The sequence below is a fragment of the Acanthisitta chloris genome, unplaced genomic scaffold, assembly GCF_000695815.1.
Source record: "Acanthisitta chloris isolate BGI_N310 unplaced genomic scaffold, ASM69581v1 scaffold40122, whole genome shotgun sequence".
Classification (NCBI taxonomy): Eukaryota; Metazoa; Chordata; class Aves; order Passeriformes; family Acanthisittidae; genus Acanthisitta; species Acanthisitta chloris.
In genome coordinates this window covers 22,952-43,864 of record NW_008660698.1, presented here as the reverse complement: position 1 = coordinate 43,864, position 20,913 = coordinate 22,952, and the positions used below count along the sequence as shown (strand labels likewise).

Genomic DNA, 20,913 nt, shown 5'->3' with positions numbered 1-20,913 from the left:
TGTGGGATACTCCAAGAAGAGAGCATTCCAAGTTGTTTGCTGTGAGATGTCGTAAGGTTTTTGTTCATCAGGCTGTCCTGCTTGGTAGCTACACTTGGGGACAGAATGATAAGCAGGTTACTCTCGGTGGCACAAGATATTCTTAAGATATTTGCCATGCCAGTTGCATTTCCACAGAGGAGTGAGGTTCCCCTGATGCCTTAATTGAAAGGCATCTCAAATGAGTAGTTTGGCTACATTATTTTGACTCTTAAATATCTTTTAAACATATGTTCTGTCTTGGTAAACCTCTAGGAAGTCCTCTGAGCTGCAGCAGACTTGATCACCGGAGTTCTTTGCTGTTGAATTGAACTCTGTTGACTGGATCTTACCTTAGCTGGATGCTTTTGCCTGAAGTGAGGCTGGTCCTATGCTGCTCGTACCATTGTACCTGTTTTTAACTGGATAATGATTTGTGCTGTATCTTGCTGTGGAGCTGTCCTTCCTGGCTGCAAAGCTCAAGCTCTACTGGTGGCCTCCAGACATGTCTGTGTTCCCTACTGACTGCAGAGGGCTTATCAGTAACTGCAGTTTTGATAGATACAGTCCTTACCTACTCGTACATCCCTTCTTGCCATGACCCAGGAACTCTGCCATCCAGTGTTGCAGATGAGAAGTGTTGATACCCTGGGAGGAGGGCTGACCTGTCAGTATGAGGTGGAACAGCCTGCTACGCTGTAGACACTGCCATAGTAAAATAGTCTCTAGGCATGAGCACTTGGGGCACATGGTTGCTCAGAGTTAAAATGGGCTGCCTGTCTGAAAAGTCTTACAAATAACCTTTTTTCACCCATACCTCCTAATGTTAGTGGTGTATAAGAAGCAGAGTTTGGGGTTGGTTTTTTTTTGTTCTTTCCTGTGGCCTTGTTAGTTTCTTTTGAATCTTCACTTATGTTTGTAAACAGATTATGAATGCTTGAATCTTTCTAGCCCATGTAGGGAGGAAGAGCCGGACTTATTGTTGACGTCCAGGTCTCTACCATCCCCGGTTCTGGACTTGGCAGCCCCTTCAGCCCCACTGGTGCAATGTACAGTAGTAGCAATGAAAAACTGTGTAGGTACATGGGGCTGAGGGAAGCATGTGATGTTGCATGGTCTTGCTATGCCTTAGGAATTCTGGAAGAAGTTTTTGGGGACTGCCTTGTCTTGTATTTCCTTCTCTGTAATGATTTTTTTTTCAATTTGGGAATGACTAACTAGTTGATTACTGATTCAGATATGAACCCTTTTCCTGCTTTATTTTCAATTTCAGCTCACACAATCCAAAGAAGGAAGGGAAAGGCTTGTGTATAGCAGAGATTGCAGTGTTCAGTACGAACAAGGCACCTCTGTTGTGCTTAAAAAACAGCAGGTTAATTACTTGAGATTCCCTTACCTAGTTTGCCATGTTCTGTTCTGTAACACAATCAGTATTCATCCAGTCTTTAGAATCATTGCATCTGTTAGAGGAAAGGGCTCCAAAATCCTCCTGTAAATTCAAGCTTCATGAAAGAGTTGACTATGGTGGGACTTAGGTTGAACATTAAATATTTAAGGAATATTTTATTTTAATAAGAATACATTGTATCCCTTCAGCATGACAGTTCAGGATGAGATCACATGGGAGTTTGTATTCCCCCGCACAGAATCACAGAATGTGGGAGTATGTGTGACCCACTGCGTCTGACTGTAACAGGACTTTATTAAGATCAGAAAACATTCTTTATCTTAAATATCAAGGTTTTTATTTTGGGATTTTTGTTTTCTCTTAATGATATCAGTATACCTGGAAAGGTGTGAATCCATGCAACTTTTCTACAAGTGTACTCAAAACCATTTGTATCACTGAAACTATTTTAAGTGGGAGGAACTTTCTCCAAAGTCCTAATGACATTTAATTGTTACTTTCAAAGTAGGCGGTCGAGGTCATGCCGAGCAATAACAGCTTTCATACTGTCAGTTTGGGAATGTTTTCTCTATTTTTACTTGGAGGATTGGCAGAAGCAGCCATTAAAGAGAAATGAAAATCCGTTCCTTAAAATTCTGCGTTGTAGCTACAGGATTAGGGTATTGCTATAATGACTTGAAAGACTGGGAAAACAGTGAGAAGAGTAGTAGCCATTTTCTGCTTCTGTGGAGGAGATGATGTAGTAACTGTATGAGGCTAGTTTCTGTGTGCATGCAGATAGAAATAATTGATGGTGTGCTGCTGGGGCAGAGCACGCAATGGGAGGATTTTGAGAAACCCAGTTCAGAAATTAGTCTTGATGTGTTTCTTGACTAGCAAGTGGCCTTACAAAGAGGCCAGAAACCATTCTATTTTCTACCTACTGTTGAAATATCTAGTGTTTTGAAATGTTATAGTGGAAAGAGCTGGACAGCCTTGCAGGATCTTTCTAGAAAGCTGGAAGACTGACTTTTGTTAATAACCCCACTAAGTTCAGGGGTTCATGGCATTTTTAATGTAAAAAGATAGGGTCAAGAAGTTCTCAAATCTTGATGGTTTTTACATGAGACGTATTTGCAACATGCCACAGTTCTTCATAGTATTCATGGTTGCTTAAGTGCTTAAGTGTGGAAGTGTGGAAGACTTCTGATTTAAAAATTTGTTCTTAAATTTATCAGAATCTCTTGCCATTCTGTGTATGACTTCTCTATAGATTCATTCCCCTCTAAATGTTGAGTCGCTGCTAAGCAATATCTTGTTCCTTCCTTCTGTCACAGGTGTGGACATTGTCAGCGTCTCCAGCCAACTTGGAACGATTTGGGAGATAAATACAACAACATGGAAAAACCAGAGGTCTATGTTGTTAAAGTGGATTGTACTGTAGATATTCCACTGTGCTCTGAATTTGGCGTACGGGGATACCCCACGTAAGTATAAAAGGATGTCTGCTCCCATTTTTCTTTTTGAGTTTTCCATGATCCTCTGCCAATTTCTTGAAACTAGCTTCTCAGTTATATTTTTGGTGGGTTTCTCGGGAGCCTTTTGGACCTGCGATGTTCATTTTAAGCCTTTTTACCATGTTGCCAAATATCATGTGATACAGGCTACTCTTACTCTCTTATTTTTTTTCAAGAAACTGTTTTATGTCTTGGAAGATGGCTATGTTTAAATGAAGTCCGGAATTGTACTTTTCTTTTCTCTGGGAGTACCTCTTTTTCAAGCAACAGTACATTATACAGCTGTGATATGCATGATAGAGCTGGTTTCTGGTAACAGCACTTTAAAAATAACTTGTCACAAGTTTGTCAGTACACTGCACCTTTCATAATTAATGTATAGGTGATCTCTTAGATTTTTAGTGAACTTGGTGCTCATAAAATGACAAATAGTATCACTTAGCATAGCAGTGGTGATGTTGTACAGACTTTTTCTGGGTAAGTTTGCTTATATTGGTCTAGACACAAATAATTTATATTTTAAGGTTGTTATGCTTATCCTGTTAAAAAGGATGTATGCCTTACTACCTCAGGTTCAGTGGGCAAAAAGTGGTCTAGAGTATCTATGAGAGGTCAGTGCTTGTGGATTAGATATGTGTGTTCCCTTCTTAGCTGCCAAAAAGGAGCAAAGGGATTTTTTTCACTTGTGTCTTATTTAAAGCTTCTTGCAAACATGGATGGGATCCTTTCAACTGCTTTATTAATTGCTCATCTTAGTGGGAATAAGTGGAGAATGCAATCCTCTCTAGCCCTTCCACAGCCTGTACTTTTCAGTTTCCTTCCCTTTGCTCACTTTGTGTAGTGTTTTTGCCAACCCCAGTAGCAGCCTGAACTCATACACTCCTGGCTGCACCCACTTGGACACAGATGAGTGCGGCTGAGTGGAGGTTGAGAGTTATAAATAGATTAGTCCTTGTTGAGATAGGAATTGTCCTTAAGGGCAGTTTGTGGCTTAGTTCCACTAGAAATACCAAGAAATAATGAATATTGCAGGTCTATTTTAATATCTCCTAAAGTGAGCACTGGTTGTCTTTGCATATTTGAATAGATTATATTGTGGTGCTGTTCCTTGTAAAATAGGGAGAGTGGCAGAGGCTTTGACCTAAGGAAAAAAATCAATGGATGTATAACTCCTGCTTTTTTTCCCCCTTCCTTCTCTTTAATGTCACTAAATATCTAGGAATAGTTACTGCTTACTTTCATCTACTTGAAAAGTATAAATAATAAGGCAGTCAACTGCTAGTTATAGAAATATAGAGATGAAGGGGAATTCATCATATCAACTCTCTTTCTGTTGAGTCAGTTTTTAACTAGTCTGTTTTTAAAAACCTCCAGCCAGGGGAATTTCACAGCTTCCTCAGGCACGGAGGTATTGTCACAAGTCCAGGATGTGCTGATCCCTACACTGCTTTTCCAAACACCTGTCAAAGGAAAGGCTGCATCCCCTTTTCATCCCCCTGAGAGTCAAACTGGCTGAGCAGGTCCCTGCACTCATTAGTACAGTTGTCTCAGGATTATTTGGTGCTGCAAAATAAATACTGTCTCTACTGAACTAGAGAAAACTTACCTTTGTTTGAAGAAAATAAAGGTACAACTAGTTTTTTAAGCTGATTCTTTTATTTCTTTGTTACTTTTCAAAAGTATTGCCATGAGGTGTGTTTTAGATGTTCTTCTGTTTCATTTTTGTTTCATTATTATTTTGACTTTCTGTCATCACAAGGAACATTCAAGAATACCCTAAATAGAAATGTCAGTGGGAGCTCTTGTCTCTTTTGAATGTATTTGCATTATGTGGTTTTTTGACACTTTCATATGTTCATTTTTTCCAACTGTGGAACAAGAAGAGACAGAAAAACACTTCAAGAAACAAAGGAGGCAGTACAGAATGACAGCTTGGCAAGGGGTACTGAGGGCTAGGTGACAGTAGTAATTCCAAGTCTGATTTGCTTTACAAAGTAATACTAGGCCAGAATTCAGTATTACCCTTTTATCAAATATATTTCCAGTTTTAACTTAAATATGTAATAGTAGGAGCTTTAGGTAGTTTATGGGAAAGGTTTGATAGCAGTTATTAAATGTTATAATATTGAAGTCTGAATCTCTGCAAGCAGTCATTTATCTCCTTGTCCTATTGATTTGTTTCAGTGTGATTTTAATCAGTTTAATACCACATGAAAAGTCCCACATTTCAAGAGCAGTCAGGGAATGAAAGGTGGGAAAGAAATTTCTGGGAAAATGAGCACTGGATATTCTTCCTTTGGCAAAGGAGAGATGAGCAAAACAAAATTGATGCTTTTTGACAAACTGAAATAGCATACACAGAACTGAATGCTACAATTTGTAATTTGCTCTTGTTTATTGGTCAAAGTACTACTAGGCTGTGTTGATTTTTAACATGGTATTTTGCTTTTGCTGTTTTTTCTCCTTTAAAAGCTTACACTGGAATGAAAAAGTGTCCTGAGTTCTAGCCGTGACCCTTTAAGCTGAGGGAGATGCCTGATGCTGATGTTAATAGCCAAGAGATCTGTTACCGCAGCCTCAGCTGCACTGCTGTGGATTAGCAAAGCATGTTAGCTTGCTGTGGATGTTTTTAACATGGTATTTTGCTTTTGCTGTTTTTTCTCCTTTAAAAGCTTACACTGGAATGAAAAAGTGTCCTGAGTTCTAGCCGTGACCCTTTAAGCTGAGGGAGATGCCTGATGCTGATGTTAATAGCCAAGAGATCTGTTACCGCAGCCTCAGCTGCACTGCTGTGGATTAGCAAAGCATGTTAGCTTGCTGTGGATGTTTCCTGTGTGAAAAGTCTCACTCTTCTCTTTCCTACATTTTGATCCTTTAGCCTAAAGCTGCTTAAACCAGGACAAGAACCTCTGAAGTACCAAGGCCCTAGGGACTTCCAGGCACTGGAAAACTGGATGTTGGAGAAACTAAATGAGGAACCACCTGTAAGTGAAAAGGAAATCATCTGCAGACTTGCTTATCTATTGCTTCTTTAAGTTACGTTTCTTTTTCCAGGAGGAAATCTGCTCCTGAGAATAAAAGTTAGGTTGCAATATCAATGTGAGACAGCTTACACGTAAGTCGAGAAGAAATTAAAACTGTCATCCTATGACCTGCTCTCTCTTTCCTGTATTTAAAATGACAGTACATAATGCAGTTTTAGTGTTTATCATTTTGACATTTTAAGATACAATTCTTGGTGTCGGTTCAGTTGACACCTGTAGGCCATAATGTCTCTAGAACAAGAAACACATTTTAGCTCTAATACGTTATAAATCGCATTTGTGTTGGGCTTAATTGCCTCTTAAAACACGGATGCCATCTTTAGCTCAGTTACTACCTGATAACGTTGTGGCCTAAAGAATGGGTTTAAAATAATCAGTTAAGTAAGATAAACTAATAACATCACTAAGAAAACCTGTGAGATTAGGGGTAACATTCACACATAGTAGCCAAGCCTTGCCTAAAATTAAATTAGTGATTGCTGTTTGTAATCAAGGTAAAGCTTTAGTGATTGCTGCACCACAGTTAGAGTGTGATTATATTTAAACAAACATGGTATTTTTTAATAAGTAGACATGAAATGCTCAACTATTTTAAGAAATGTACTTTGAGGTTCTTAAAAACTCTTTCTAGCTCTAGCCCTAGTACCTGGAAAGTATTCACTTGCTTTGTTGAAGTGCCAATGAGTTTACTGCAAGGCTGAGGAAGTTGGGGCTGTTCAGCCTGGAGAAGAGAAGGTTGCATGGAGACCTCATAGCAACCGCCCAGTATCTGAAGGACCTACAAGGGAAGCCTCTTGGTTAGGGGCTGCAGTGACAGGACAAGGGGGAATGGGTACAAATTGAAAGAGGGAAAATTTAGGTTAGATATTGGGAAAAAGTTTTTTCCTGTGAGGGTGGTGAGACATTGGAACAGGTTGCCTAGGGAAGTAGTGGCTGCCCCAACCCTGGCAGTGTTCAAAGCCAGGATGGAAAAGGCCTTGAGCATCCTGGTCTGGTGGGAGGTGTCCCTGCCCATGGCAGGGGCCATTGAGACTAGATGATCTGTAAGGTCCATTTCAGCCTTTAAAAATTCTATGATTCTATATGCATGAATATTTGCTCTATTTTTATTGTTGCTGTCTTCACAGAGCCATTAGGTGGACAGCATTCCTTCTGGCATTAGGAGAGCAGGAAATAGCTTTCGCACTAGCTATTTTTAAATAGGCCAAAGACCACTGAAACTGGTGTGATGCTATGGAGGAACTGTTATGTAATTTAAGTGTATTAATATATGGTGATGCAATGAATGCCATAGCAATTACTGTGCTCTGTGACTGCACTACAGCACAGTGAAAGGTTGTTATTCCACTGACTGTGATAGCTCTTTTCTGTGTGGCAATCTTTTTCACAATTTGCTTTCAAAGTACTTGTTTGTTAGGAAACATTAGATACCTAAATCAAGCTATATAAGGACATTGCTTTGGGAATTTAAAATTTCAGAGTGCAGAGTCTACAATACTATCACAGAATGGTGTGATATAGGAATGAAATGTTGTATATTCACTGTACAAGATAATTAAAAGTTGGGTTTTTTTTTTCATGAATAGGATCAGGAATCTGATGTGGAACCACCAAAAGCCCCTGAACCTAAGCAGGGAATGTATGAACTCTCCACAGACAATTTCAAGATGCACATAGCAGAAGGTAACTGGTTTTTTTCATAAGAAGAGAAACTTCCCTACAGAGACATTAGTTGTGGGAAGTCTGCATCAGTAATGTTAGTTTTCAAGGTACCTCCTTGGCACTTTTATTTTCCAGTAATACTTAGTGAAAGAGAATGAAAGTAGAACCTGTGTAAAAATGCAGAAGTTTAATTACATATTGACCACCATGAGAAAGTTTAAGTATGGCACTCCGCTTAGAATAAAGTTAAGGTCCCTAATCACAGGGAAGAAGCTTGTGGGGCTTGCTCCACTAAACTGTTTCTTCTCCTGAGTTCCTCACTCAGTCACAGCCTCGCCACTCACTTTGTGTTTTTGCAAGTCCTGTTTCCTCCTTGCCTAGGTGCTGCCTTGTTCTTCCTCCCAGGCTGTTATTCTGGATGAGTATAATTCACCCACTTCCTCCTTACATCCCCCATCCCACTCCAGTCTGGCCCTTTATTTGATATTGTTTAGCTTCCTTCCTCCCAAATTTAATTTCGGCAAAACACTTCACCTGTTTGGCCATTTTGAAAAATAGTTTGTCTGGAAACTTTAAAATTAATGCCAGGAGCGATGCCTAATACGGGAAATTTCACCCCCCACATGGTGGATTTTTTAGAGAATGAGCAAAATCATGCAATACAAACTTTGGGCTGGCATGACAACAGGTGATCCTACTATCTCTATTATCCAGAAAACATAGGCTGGACTAAATTAAATGTCTGTGCCCATCTGATATCACTAGTGAGGTAGATACTAGAGCTTCTTAAAGTAACCATTAACTGATTAGCAATATTTTCAATTGTAAAAGAGCATTTTGTGCAGCTAACTTCACATTTCTCAGAATTAAATCAGAATTCTTAATGGATTTTCCTCTAAGCCATCAGGGAAATGTTAAGCATTTATCAATTTAACTATCTTCTCAGACTGTAAAGGTCAGTGTATGTATAAATGTTTTCATATTTTTACTGTAATATTTTTATTACGTATCCATTTGCCTTCATAGAGGAGACATTCTTATGGTCATATCTGATGGTTGAACAGGTTTATGATCGTCTGTCACTCTGTTGTCCTCTCTTGACTTCAGTTAAAAGAAGTTCAGTGCTTAAATTTAACAGGAGGCTTAGCAGTTACACCTGCAAGGTTGTCTTTTGTTCTGAAACATCTTCTTTTGACTTAAAACTGTTCAAGGTCTCCTTTTACCTTTTTCCTGCTCTAGGACAAAAATAAATTATTGGACAGAGTATATCAGACTATGTGGTATAGAATAGCTGATTTTGACTAGATGTTCTTATTAATTCGGTTTGCAGTTGACCAAAGCAGAGCATGTCAATCACTTTGAAAGTCTTCCACGTGCAGATCAGTCAAGTTAGAGTACACTACTACTGCAGCTTACATTTCCTGGTTTCTTTGTGGTTTCTTTCCTCTGACCTCCCTCCGTGGACAAGCCCTTAAACTAGAAATGAATTCAAGTAACATCAGCCCCAAAGCAATCTTCAAAGGATTATGAATAATTCTGTTAAAAAGAGCTTTTCTCCAGTTTCTGGTGTTTCCTTCAAGTCAATTGGGTGTGTTTTCCTTGTTTTAATTAGGTTCATTTTTATTTTGTTTTAGCAGAGCCTTGCCTTGATGCATGCAAAAATGGGCAGCATTTTGAATGAATTAATCTTAATTGAAGGAAATTACATATTCTGGTACTTTGCAATTAGTATTATATTTTAAACTCAACATTAGTAGGAGGTAGCACAGAGACTGTATAGAACACCACAATAATCTTCTGAAGGCAGTGATTTCTGAATATTTGTCATGAAAATAAAAAAAGCAGGGCAGAAAAAGGAGAATGGAGAACTGAACAAATTTTTTTATGTAGTTCATGGACAAGCATTTCTTAGGACACACCACTGCACTAAGTTGAGTCTAATACTTTCATTTATGCCATTATAAATACGTGTTCCTTGGTAGTTCTTTCTTCTCTGTAACAGGGTGATTGGCATGGTAGAATTAGACACTGAGGTAGATGGTTAGGTTAAAAATATCGCATTTAATATCTCATTTGTTGCCATGAGTTTGTGAAGCTGTTTGGATTTTCAGGAAATTTGGCAATGCTGTGCAACTGCATGCAGTATTGAAAACCTAATTGCTGAAGTATTTTGTCCTGGCCTTTGATTCACAGCATTTCCTATCTCTAACTCAGGAAATACCATGATAAATTTGCAGCCTGAGATTACTACCTAGTCTTTAATTGCAGCCAAGTTCATTCCAAAGGAGTTAAATCTTTTTTATTTTTTTTTCTTTGACTTAAAAGGTAATCACTTTATCAAATTCTTTGCCCCTTGGTGTGGTCACTGCAAGGCTTTGGCCCCAACCTGGGAACAGCTGGCTCAAGCCTTTGAGCATTCAGAAACTGTCAAGATTGGCAAGGTGGGTAAAGCAGTCATAGTCTGAAAGTGTGTTGTGTCAATGAATGTTTTGGCCAAGTATCACACTTTTTGTGCTATGATTCAGAAATAACAATGGCTTTGTTTGTCACCTTTTAAGTCCTTTTATAGTCATAGTTTCTATTTTAATTTTGAGATGGTTATTTTTTCCTCACATATCCACAGTTGACAGGACTCCCTCATTTTAAGCAAGGACTTGTTACAAACACAGCTAACTCTCTGTTTCAGAGAGAGCTGGAAGTAAGTCTGATACATGTGTTTGCTTTGTCAGAACTTGATAGACTTCAGTATTTATTTTGAGTGGGAAAGTGACTTCTAATTTGTTCTTTACAGCACTGGATTCCTTAGCAAGCTTTAGCCCTACTGGGCTCCTTATGATGAGTTACTTCTTGGTTGTTTTGGGGTTTTTTTCCTGTTTACCCCCATAAAACTTTTTAAAGGTTTCAGAGGGTCTTACACCTTAAAAATTGATATCTTGTCCTGCTTTACTATTTCCCTTAGGGTTGATAACCAGGTTCTGTGGTGTATTTACCATGGGAGCTTTTTACTTGTACGTGGAGTGACTTCTCTACAGAGGTATGGAGTTGGTCTGGCAATTGCAGTTACTGGCTTTATTTGCTGACCCATACCTAAGTCCAGGTGGCTCATGATGCAAATCCCTCTGTATTTGCTAGCAGTGGAAATCTAACCGGGCTCAACTTCCATGTCCTTAAGTTTTCATAGTGATCTGAAAGACTGCACACCAGCAGTGTTGTCAGTCCTGCAGAGGGACTGTCCCTCTGCTGTCTCCCCTGCCTCTGCCCTCATAGCACTTTCAACTGCATTGGGGGTGATGAGCTTGACTTATTTTGTTCTTTTTTTTTTAAGTTATTTTTATTTGTAATAGTTTTTAAAATCTGCTAATTTGGGTACACTGTAGATGTACAGAGCAGGTCAGCATAGTTGAACGCTAGAGAGACGTACATATATATATAATTTTGAGATGTGGTGGATATAAAATTAGATTCCGAGATTAAAATACCAGAGATTATTACTCCTTTACTGCTGTCTGTAATTTTTGAGACCCTTGCTTCTTGTCTTATGAAATCATTGCTTAGCTTAAGTATCTTTTTGAAGCTCCCATTCTCTGGTACCAAGAGAAAAAAATCAACAAAATTTTCCAAAGTTTCTGTTCTACTCATTTGTCTGTCATGTTCGCAGTTTGTATTACAGGGAGTTGCTATTTCATACAGCCACTAAGATTTGTCTTGATGTCTAGACAATCTTGTGAAACTATTTGAAACATGTCTTGGCTAAGATTATAAGTCTGTGAGTAAACAGGAAACACAACTGTTTCTAAGAAGGTTGAACCATGACCTTCATCTAATCAGGGTGAATAGTGTCTTAACATTGTTTGATCTTTAGAATTGATCTTCAGTGATCTGGAGCAAAGTCAAGATACAAGTGCTATGTTGAGCAAAGGCTCCAATGCTTAAGTTATTTTTTTTCTGCTTCAAAAAAGATTATAAACTATTAACTTTGCAGATTGGTTTATGACATATTAGAATTAAATGTTGCTATGCACTTGGAGCAAAGTTAGCTTGCTAGCTGTTGACATGTCTTCTGAAGTTTTTAAGGAGTAGTCTTTTAAAAAATGGATGAGCCAATATGTCTTCACTTTAAAGCTCTCTCACAGTAGCATTTTGTGTCTTATTGTCCATGCAATAATTTTATTAGCTGAGAATACCAAGTGCTTTTTAATTGAAATATTTAATTATGTCTTCATTGTTCTTTGTAACTGCTGCTACTTCCTTCTAGCTGTACCTCCCTCCCTGATCCCTCCTCCTTAAAAAAAACTGTCAAATAAATCAAACACATGCACACACATCCTCCCAATTATACAACCAAACCACTGTTTGGAAGGCAACATAATCATTCTCAAGACAGTACTTGGTACTGAGTTTTGCCAGGTCATGTATTGCTTGTTCGGGTATTTTGCTGAGTTTTGAACAAGGGAGGCTGTGATGTTTGTTGTATGATTGTTTTAGGCACTGAATAGTTTTGGGTCTTTTTTCCCAAAATGTAGGTCGACTGTACCCAGCATTATGAAGTCTGCTCTGAAACCCAAGTTCGTGGTTATCCCACACTCCTCTGGTTTAGGAATGGTGAAAAGGTGAGTCTGCAAGTCAGCAAAAGATCAGACCATTTTTTCCTGAATAATACTTGGACTGTGCCTGCATTCTGGAAATAAAACAATCAAGTGGGCATGTACAAAAGTCTACTTGTGAGAGAAAAGGTGTTGGAGGTTCACTTGGGTACTGGAAGAGTAGACTTTGTCCATAGATAAAAGTTTTTTTGCTCTGTGTTCTGGAAACAATTGGTATGATATTCCTAAATCTGCAAGCAGTATCTCCAGTCATCCTACTGTGTGAGAGAATTCTGGGTTTACTTTATCTTAATACTTTACTTCCTGTGGAACATAAATAATAAAGTATGTGATTTTCACAATGTTTATTGGAAGGTTCTCATCTGTAAGTGGTGCCCATCTGCTGAGGGATGTCTAGAGATGCACATTTTCCTTCTTATAACACTTTATATGATACTGCAGGTGAGATTCCTGTCAGCTCAGTAGACATTTTTTCTTGCAGCAATTCAAAGAACTAGAATATTCTGAAGTTACGGGGAAATAAAATACTTATAAATACCATGTATATGAACAGCAGTAAATAAGAGTATTTATAAGTAAATAAGTGTTATTTAGAATATATTTCACAATCCCAAGATTAATTAAAAGTATTAAGTGGATGTTTAAAACAGATCTGCAAGAGAACCCAGGGCTACACTTCTAGCTCTTACCTGCTAAGTTTTGTGGGGGTTTTGGGCTTTTGTCTCATTCATCTTGCATTCCTTTCTGAATATCTACAGTGTCAGAGAAGTAAGTTTTGCTGCTCAATCCATCTTAGTGGCCATTGCTTACGGCAATTTTCTGTCACTCTAAAGAGAAACTGGCCATAAATACAGTGCATGTCAAGTTGGATATAAGCATCCCTATAAGATAAGACAGTCTAGGGAATTTAAATGAAGCAGCACTTGCATTTTTTAATCCCAACCTGATTCACATAAGTAGTACGTGGACTTGTTACCTCTTGAGCAGCAGTGCCTGGCACATGTCAGAAGCAGAATTAGAAGCTGAGGGAGGGCTCAAATCAAACATGGTGGCTGCTCAGAAGTGTTCTGATTTCTTGTTCTCCAGAGTTGTGAAAGTACCTGAAATATGAGGAGGCATCTAAGGCAAGTGGTGACCTCCCAAAGATCTGACTGGTTGACTGCTTTATGTGCAGGTTAAAAAATAGGACTTAACTTTCCTGAGTGGTGCTGTTGGAAATGTTTGCCCTGCAGCAGGCAGCTGTTGTATCGTGCTCTCAGGTGGACTTAGGCACCCAAAGTTGCACATTGCCTTACCATTTGGGTTTTCTGAGGGTGTGTGACAAGTGTGTAGGCCAGAGCATGTAGTCCAATGACATGCAAGTTAAGGTTTTCAGCCCTGTCAAAGCACTGGGCAGAGCTCTGATGATCACCAAACAGCAATGGGTATTTTGTTGTTCCTTGCAGTAGTTTTAGTTTCAAAAAAGTAAAACCTTGAAAAGGCTGACTAGAGTGAGAGAAGAAAGTCAAAGTGGAAAAGTTTCAAAATTTGCTTCTACGTTTCTAATATACCTTTCATTTCATGGAAATTTTAGATTGTTCCCTTTTAGTACAGAAGAATCTATGACAAAACCCAAAGGCATGGATTGAGTGGAATGTCATGGAGAGGTTTAAGAACTAGATAATTGTATTTATTACTAATATGCTTACACTTGGAAATCTTATGGTTTTCTGGGAATTATTTATTTGCTAGATTAACTGGATATACACAGTTGCACAAATTTTTTGTAATTGCAGGGTGACCAGTACAAAGGGAAGAGGGACTTCGATTCCTTAAAGGAATATGTGGATTCCCAACTACAGAGCTCTGGGAAAGAGCCACCAGTAGATAAACCTGCTGAAGCCCCACAGCCACCTGCAGAACCCATCCATGCTGAGGTAAGTGCTCCTGCACTCTGCAGCGACGTTAAGTGTTCAGACTGTTTTGGCATCCTGCCTGAGTGTTCCATGTGTTTTTCTCTCTCTGATAGCTGGACAGTTTCTGAAGTAAACTGTACCAAATACTTTCCTGGTTATTTTTTTAGTAATTAACGAGTGGGATCAGATCATAAATCCTAGTGATACTTTTACTAACCTGATGAATTGGAGAAGGGGGGGAAAAAAATCTGGCTCCTTTTTATGGTTGCAATAAATTCTTTCGATAGGGTGGCATAAATGTGGGCTTTTTGGTCCATGGAACTGCTGGCAGCTGAATCTGTATGACAGCATATTTCATTACAGTAGAGATGAACATTTCTTGCGAGATTCTCACTTGAACCCAGAAGGACGGTTCATGCTGCTAAGCCCTTAAAAAAAAAGACAGGGTCTTATACTTAGAGACTGTCTGCAGAAATAGTGAACAAGCAAAGATTATGAAGACCAGTCTAGACATTGTAATGTGTCCTGTGACAAGAAAACTCTTTGGGTTTGGAGACTTATTCTAGTCCTGGTTGTAAGAGGTACAGGCTCCTGCCAAGGAATTGGCAGGAATAACCTTTCTGCAGTTGTACTTCATGTCATTTAGTTTTTATCTTTTCTAATCCCCTAATTTTTTATCTTTTCTAATCCCCTAATTTCATCTGCCATTTTTCTTGGAGATATATAAAAAATTGGTGAGGCTGATTATTTAGAGATGGTTTTCAAGCATAATTTTTCATGAAATGTGGAAAACATACTTTCTGCTGAGAAAATAAGGGATGGGGATTTACACTCCCTTGTGATAGAGAATGAATTTAGGTAATTAAGCATCAACATTATTAATATAAATACAGTTTATATGCAGCTTCACACAGGAGAATATTACCTTTCCCAGTGCACTTTTCCAGCAGCATTACCCATCTTTCTTAAAGTGGCTTACCAAACATTATAGACCAAATAGGTTTGCAATTTTCATACCCTTCAATTTTTATTTTTTTTAAAATTGACCTCATGTTTGGAAAATCCTAACAAGCTGATGTTAGTACAATGCAGAAAGTAATTATTTGTCTTTCTATTTTTATAGAAATAACACAAAGCACATGTGATGTGAATTCCCACTTATGCCTTGCTTTTAACAGCACACACACAAACAGGAAGTGATTATAGGGGGATTTTTTTTCACCAAGAAATAGTAGACACAGTGCAGGATTCAGCTTGTCTTTAAAACTTTACATCACAGCTTTGGATGCCACAACTGCTTGGTTGCTCATCTTCAGACCCCTGGATTCTGGCGTTGTTTCCATGAATTTTGATAGAAGGGTCCAGCTCATGTAGCCAGCACACGTTGACTGCATTTTCCATCAGCTCACCACAGCTGGTACCACAGGCAGCAAAAGCAATGACTCCAAATTTGTGTCTCAGTCTCGAGCTCCTACATAGATTCCCCCATGTCTTACACAGGCCAAGTGTTTGCAAGCCCTTTTACAGAAGCTCTACTTTTATGTCTGTGAGACTTCCCTCCTGCCAAACATTGCTAAAATCACTTGAAAATGATCCAGGTGCATTAAGGTAGTGTGACCAGCAGATGCTCAGGTTATGTGATTGCATAAGATGTCTTTTTCTTTTTTTTTTTTTTTTTTTTTTTTTAATAAACCAAGCTAAAATTGGGCTGATACTAATTTTTTGGTGATATAGTTCACATTGCTATTCTGATAGTGATCTACAGATGTTTAAAACTTGTTTTACTGTGAGAATCATGGGGAAGATGTTACTTACGGGTTTTAAAATTTCATATCTGAAATTGTAAGTTACGTTTGGAACATAATTTTCAAATATCCATTTAGAAAATTCAGGCTAGCTGCTCACTTTTTGCTTCATGTAATTACTTGTAATTATTTAATAATGAGAAAATATAATTTCTAATTTGTAAATAATTCTTTAGAGGTAATAACACTTCAGCTTAATGAAATAATTTCATGAACTAACAGTAATTTACAGAAATATTTAAAGGTACTGCATAATTTGTAATTTCAAATTTCTTTTGGCTTCATAAAACTTACCAGGTTTAAAGTAGAATTAATAATACTGTCAGTTGTGATCTTGGTTTTATTTTGCTTTCATTTGAATTTGAAGCTTTTATAGGCATGAGATTTATTTTTTTTAATCCCTTCCACCCTCAAGGGTCTCACACAAAAAATGAAGTTTCAGTTCAACTCTTACATGAGACTATAAAGCAATGTGCTATCCTCCCAATATTCCCCTGCTCTCAATGTTATAAAGAGTAAAACTTTTTCCTGGCATTCATGCAGGTGTGGTGCTATGATGTCTTCTTGACAGGCAAATCTGTGTTTCTGGGTTTTTTTCTGTGTATGCAATGCAGGGATATAGTGGATGGGGAACAGCTGTTGAGACACCACTAGTGTGCCTTGAATACCTCATTAGAATCTCGGATGGCCATTGTGTGCTTGAAGCCAACTCCTCTAAGGGCAGTTCCTTGAAACAGAGTGTATTAAAATTAAGGTGGGTTTTTTACAACTGAAAACTTGGATTCAGGAGAATCCTCTGAAAATAGGGAACTTCTGTTTCTCCAGTTATAGATGAGATTCAGGGCTAAATACTCTTCTCTACATCTCTCTAGAGGAGGAAAGTAGCTGAGAGGTAAAAGTGAAGTTTGCTGCTATTCTTGTTTATATATCCAATGATATTATCTTTTCCAGTTTCAGTTTTCCTTTTAGGTAGATAAAATTTCAATTGGCTGATGTTGTATATACAAAAAGTTTTCACATTTCCCCCCCCCCTTTTTCTTTTTTTTTTTCTTTTTTTTTGAGCAGGCTGCAGTGCTCTCTCTCTCTGAAAAAGACTTTGATGCAACCATTGCTAGGGGGATTACGTTTATTAAATTCTACGCTCCATGGTAAGAAGTTTGCACCTGTTGTTGTTCAGGATTATTGCTGGTCTAAGGTGTGAGTGCTTTAGTTGCTGTAGGTCTTTGAGTTGTATGTACTCTATTTCTAGTCTGGATCTAAACCGTGAATTAACTGAAGAATGTGTGTGTTGGCAAAAGTTTGAGCAAGGAATCTCCATCTGGTTCAGCTATCTTGGGGATGCCTCTCTGTGGAAACACTGACAGAGAAGCCTGCAGGTGATGCTGGGGAACAAGGAGAGTGAAGCTTCCTTTGCAGGTTTAGCATGCTCCTATCCCTTGAGTAGGGTAAGCTGAGGGGAGAATATCACCAGAGTTGAGAAAGGCCTTTGGAGTCTCTCCTGCCACAACCTCATGGAAGCCTTATTTGAGCACCTGAGAATTGATACAGACTGTAGACCTACAGATAATTGGCTGTTCCTCTTCCAGTAACTATCAAAAAACTAATTTGCACAAGTGACAATTTTAAGATGATCTTAAGAGTGTATGTTCATATAATATGTTCTTACAGTCACCCAAGCTATCTTGGGTGTCCAGTGCAGATGGTGTAGGTGTAGACACTCTGGAAGGCACTGGATGTCCTATCTGGCATCTGCCATTACTGGTATATCCAGCAGAGCCTGGGATTCCAGCTGGAGTAAGGTCTCAGTATTACAAACTCTTTTTCTTACTATACCCTTTCTGGGAGAAAAAGAAAGTTTCACAGTTCTCTCTCTGTTTATAGAATTCCTCTTATTTGTGCCTCCATTGAATTTAATGGAACTTGCATTCCATCTTGCTCATCCATTGCCTGATCTCTTAGCCAATAGAAGGAAGCCTAGTGTAGGGGGAGAGATTAAAATTAAGATGTATTTCACTGTGTGAAAGATGACACATCTCTGATTTCATCACTAGCTGTCCCATTAGTGCAGTATATAAAATGTAAAAAGATCTTTTGTTTGGGGTGGTAACAGGCCCCATTATAAAGCAACACAAGCAAATACAACCACATTTAAATGTGCCCGGGCATATCAAACTATTGCAGCTTAACTCTTGACAGTAGGCATGAATGTGTTTCTTACCATGAGCAAGAAGTACCAGGGAACATTTCATTTTATGTAATCTCAATTATACAGGCTTTTCCAGTGTTCCCTTTTCACCATAGTGTAGTTTGCTGCTTGAGAGCCACTTCTCTGCTCTTCTACCTGAAAGGTCTGCTTGTGGATCTGCCACCACCGGGTTAAGAAATTCCCTACCCATACCACACACATTCCGTCACATTTGCTGCTCTTTCCTCACTCCCTTTATCCCCTCTGTGCTCTGCTGGGGACTGAGATTTAATCTGTCTGTGCTGCTACTGCGCCACCAGCAGAGCTGGCTGGTAAATTGAGTTCACACCTGTGCACAAAGCAGCTCCCAGTCTGATTTCTGAACCCACGGCTGGTTGGCCTATCTAGGAGTTCATTATCTGAGCAACTTTTTCTGGAAAAGTGTGAGATAAAGAAGTACTCCCTTTTCAATTAGCTTTTATTAATAATACCATCTCCTCGTCTCGTGAGATTCTCATGTGGTGCTGCTGGATCTCACAGATAGGAGCAGTGTTGGATGGCAGGCTGAGAAACAGTGGTTCAGGACGTAGAGTCAAGTTCTTAACCCAGTGTGTGCTCCCTGGCTGCAATGCTGAGAAAGCCACCATTTAGGAAAATACTTCCTATATTTATGTAGCTGGTATCTTAGTTTTAGCTCTGAAAGTCAAGCTTATGTATACAGTTGTAGTGCTCTGCATATAAATGACCTTATTCTCTTCCAAGCAGATAACTTATGCAGGGCTCAGCAAACACTACTATGTTGCTTGCTAGTTCTGTCTCTCAGTTAGTTTTGGATAAATATTAATGTTAACTTGCATAGTAAGCATAAAATCATTCTGTTCTAGTAGTTTTTGTGTATGGTCAGAAATGCTTTTTACTGTCACTGTGTATTAACCAAGGTGGTTTAAATATACACTGGCTTGCATTAAGAAAACTTTTGCTGAGACATCTTTCATTATTTTTGTAAATGCCCTGATCCAACCTCGAGGCAATTATGGGGCTGTTTTAATAACCCAATTAAGGTGCAGCTGGGTTAGAACAGAATGAGCAATGCAGCTTTAAAGTCTAAAGTGCTTTGGGAATTCTTCTTGAAGGCAGTAAGAAGTTCACATTAAGAACTTGGCTAAGCCAAGTTCAAAATATAAACAAAATGAATACTTTACTATACGTTGGTCAAGGAGGCCATTAGGAACTGAAAGAAATTTAATAGGGAAATTAAAATGTCATTTAAATAATTATACTCAGGCTATGTAGCTTTCGCATAACTGGCATATGCTACCTGAAAACAAGTTGTACTAGAGACATTCTGTGCCTTCCTAAAAGCATGCTTGTTTCAAAGAGATCTTTCCCCCCTCCCCCAGATAAATATTCTCTGTGCTTCTCTTTATTTGGCTTCATATTCCTCTGTGGAGTAAAATGTTAATGCACCAACATCTAGAATACCGTTCTAGGCAAGACTAACAAAGGCCAGTACTTCAGTGCTTAACTTAAATAAAATCACTCGTTTTCTTAGCTCATTTTACTGACATAATAGCACAAGGTAGTCAGAGGGCCAAGTCGTTAGGGGATAGGAAGGGCAGCTAGTTAAACTTAAAGCAATTGCAGCAAGACAGTAGAGATAAACTAGAAAGTCTATCTGCTAAACAAATCTCCCTCTTTTGTTTCTAGGTGTGGTCACTGTAAGAACTTGGCTCCAACTTGGGAGAACCTTGCCAAAGAGCAATTTCCAGGTTTGACTGATGTCAAAATAGCAGAAGTAGACTGCACTGTGGAACGTAACGTCTGCAACAGATTTTCTGTAAGTGTGAAAGCTCTGAAATGAAGGGGATAGTACTGTGTGCTAAATGTTGGAGGCTCCAGCATGCAGCCGGGCTGGCTGCTGCGTGCCAGGTGCCTGCTGACAGTGCAGCTGTGTTCTCTGTTAGCCAAAAAGAGGCAGTTCAGAACAGCACCTGGTGGCACTGTTTCTTTCGTGAACTGTTTGTTCAGACTTGGTCATTCTCATTATTGGACAAAACTGAGGAAGTCCCTAATTTATGAAGCCTCTCTCTCTGAAAGCACCAAGGCAGTCTTGTGGTATCCGATGGAAAGTTTGGTTCCTAGGAAAAAAAAGTCTTTGGGTCCTGGTAGGCAGACAATGGAAGACAGAGCTGGAGCTGCCATTCCAAGAGCCTAGAGGAACATGTATTATTCCATTCTCATAAAAATGTTCAGGAATTACAGGTTGACATTGCAAGTTCTGCTGTGGGTTTGGGTTTTTGTTTAAATTAAAATGGCTTATTGTTTTAGAGGCGTTCAGTGGCTTTTCAGTGTCAGGTAAATATGAGTGATGGATACAAGTCTGAACATTAGTAACAAGTTTCTTTTTTGTGTGTGTGTGTCTTTTGAAGGTACGTGGTTATCCTACACTTCTGCTTTTCCGAGGTGGAAAGAAAGTCAGTGAACACAACGGAACGAGAGACCTTGAATCACTGCATAGCTTTGTCTTGCGTCAGGCAAGGGATGAATTGTAATAAAAGTCTGGATGCTCTGTCCCTGGCTGTCTTTGTACAGTACCTGAGGGATTTCTATCTTTGCTAATATTCAAATAGTGTATTGGGGGGGTGGGCAGTGGGGCCTTTTTTTGTTTCTTTGTTTCTAGGAAATTGAATGTACTAAACTTTGGTATCTTCCCCTTGTGTGTGTGTTAAAGACATGCTACCTTATGTGTGAGGGAAAACTAATAAGTAGTTACAGTGCAAATTGAAAATATTTTCA

At 38.8% G+C, this 20,913-nt stretch overlaps 1 protein-coding gene across 1 annotated transcript; it reads left to right on the top strand.

Moving 5' to 3' along the window:
* Positions 1–2,638: 2,638 nt before the first annotated feature.
* Positions 2,639–20,879, top strand: TXNDC5 (thioredoxin domain containing 5 (endoplasmic reticulum)). The gene is made up of 9 exons (XM_009069897.1): positions 2,639–2,892; positions 5,801–5,906; positions 7,553–7,649; positions 9,954–10,069; positions 12,152–12,238; positions 14,008–14,148; positions 16,995–17,080; positions 19,825–19,954; positions 20,547–20,879. The coding sequence occupies exons 1-9, from the start codon at positions 2,804–2,806 to the stop codon at positions 20,667–20,669; spliced, it is 975 nt and encodes a 324-aa protein (XP_009068145.1). The 5' UTR covers positions 2,639–2,803; the 3' UTR covers positions 20,670–20,879.
* The last annotated feature ends 34 nt before the right edge of the window (positions 20,880–20,913 follow it).

Bases quoted from the DNA above. Each gene is read 5' to 3' on its own strand.
- TXNDC5 (XM_009069897.1), top strand. From the start codon at position 2,804: ATGGAAAAACCAGAGGTCTATGTTGTTAAAGTGGATTGTACTGTAGAT. The intron at 7,650-9,953 runs GTAACTGGTTTT...TTGACTTAAAAG, and splicing joins CAAGATGCACATAGCAGAAG to GTAATCACTTTATCAAATTC. The intron at 14,149-16,994 runs GTAAGTGCTCCT...TTTTTTTTTGAG, and splicing joins CAGAACCCATCCATGCTGAG to CAGGCTGCAGTGCTCTCTCT.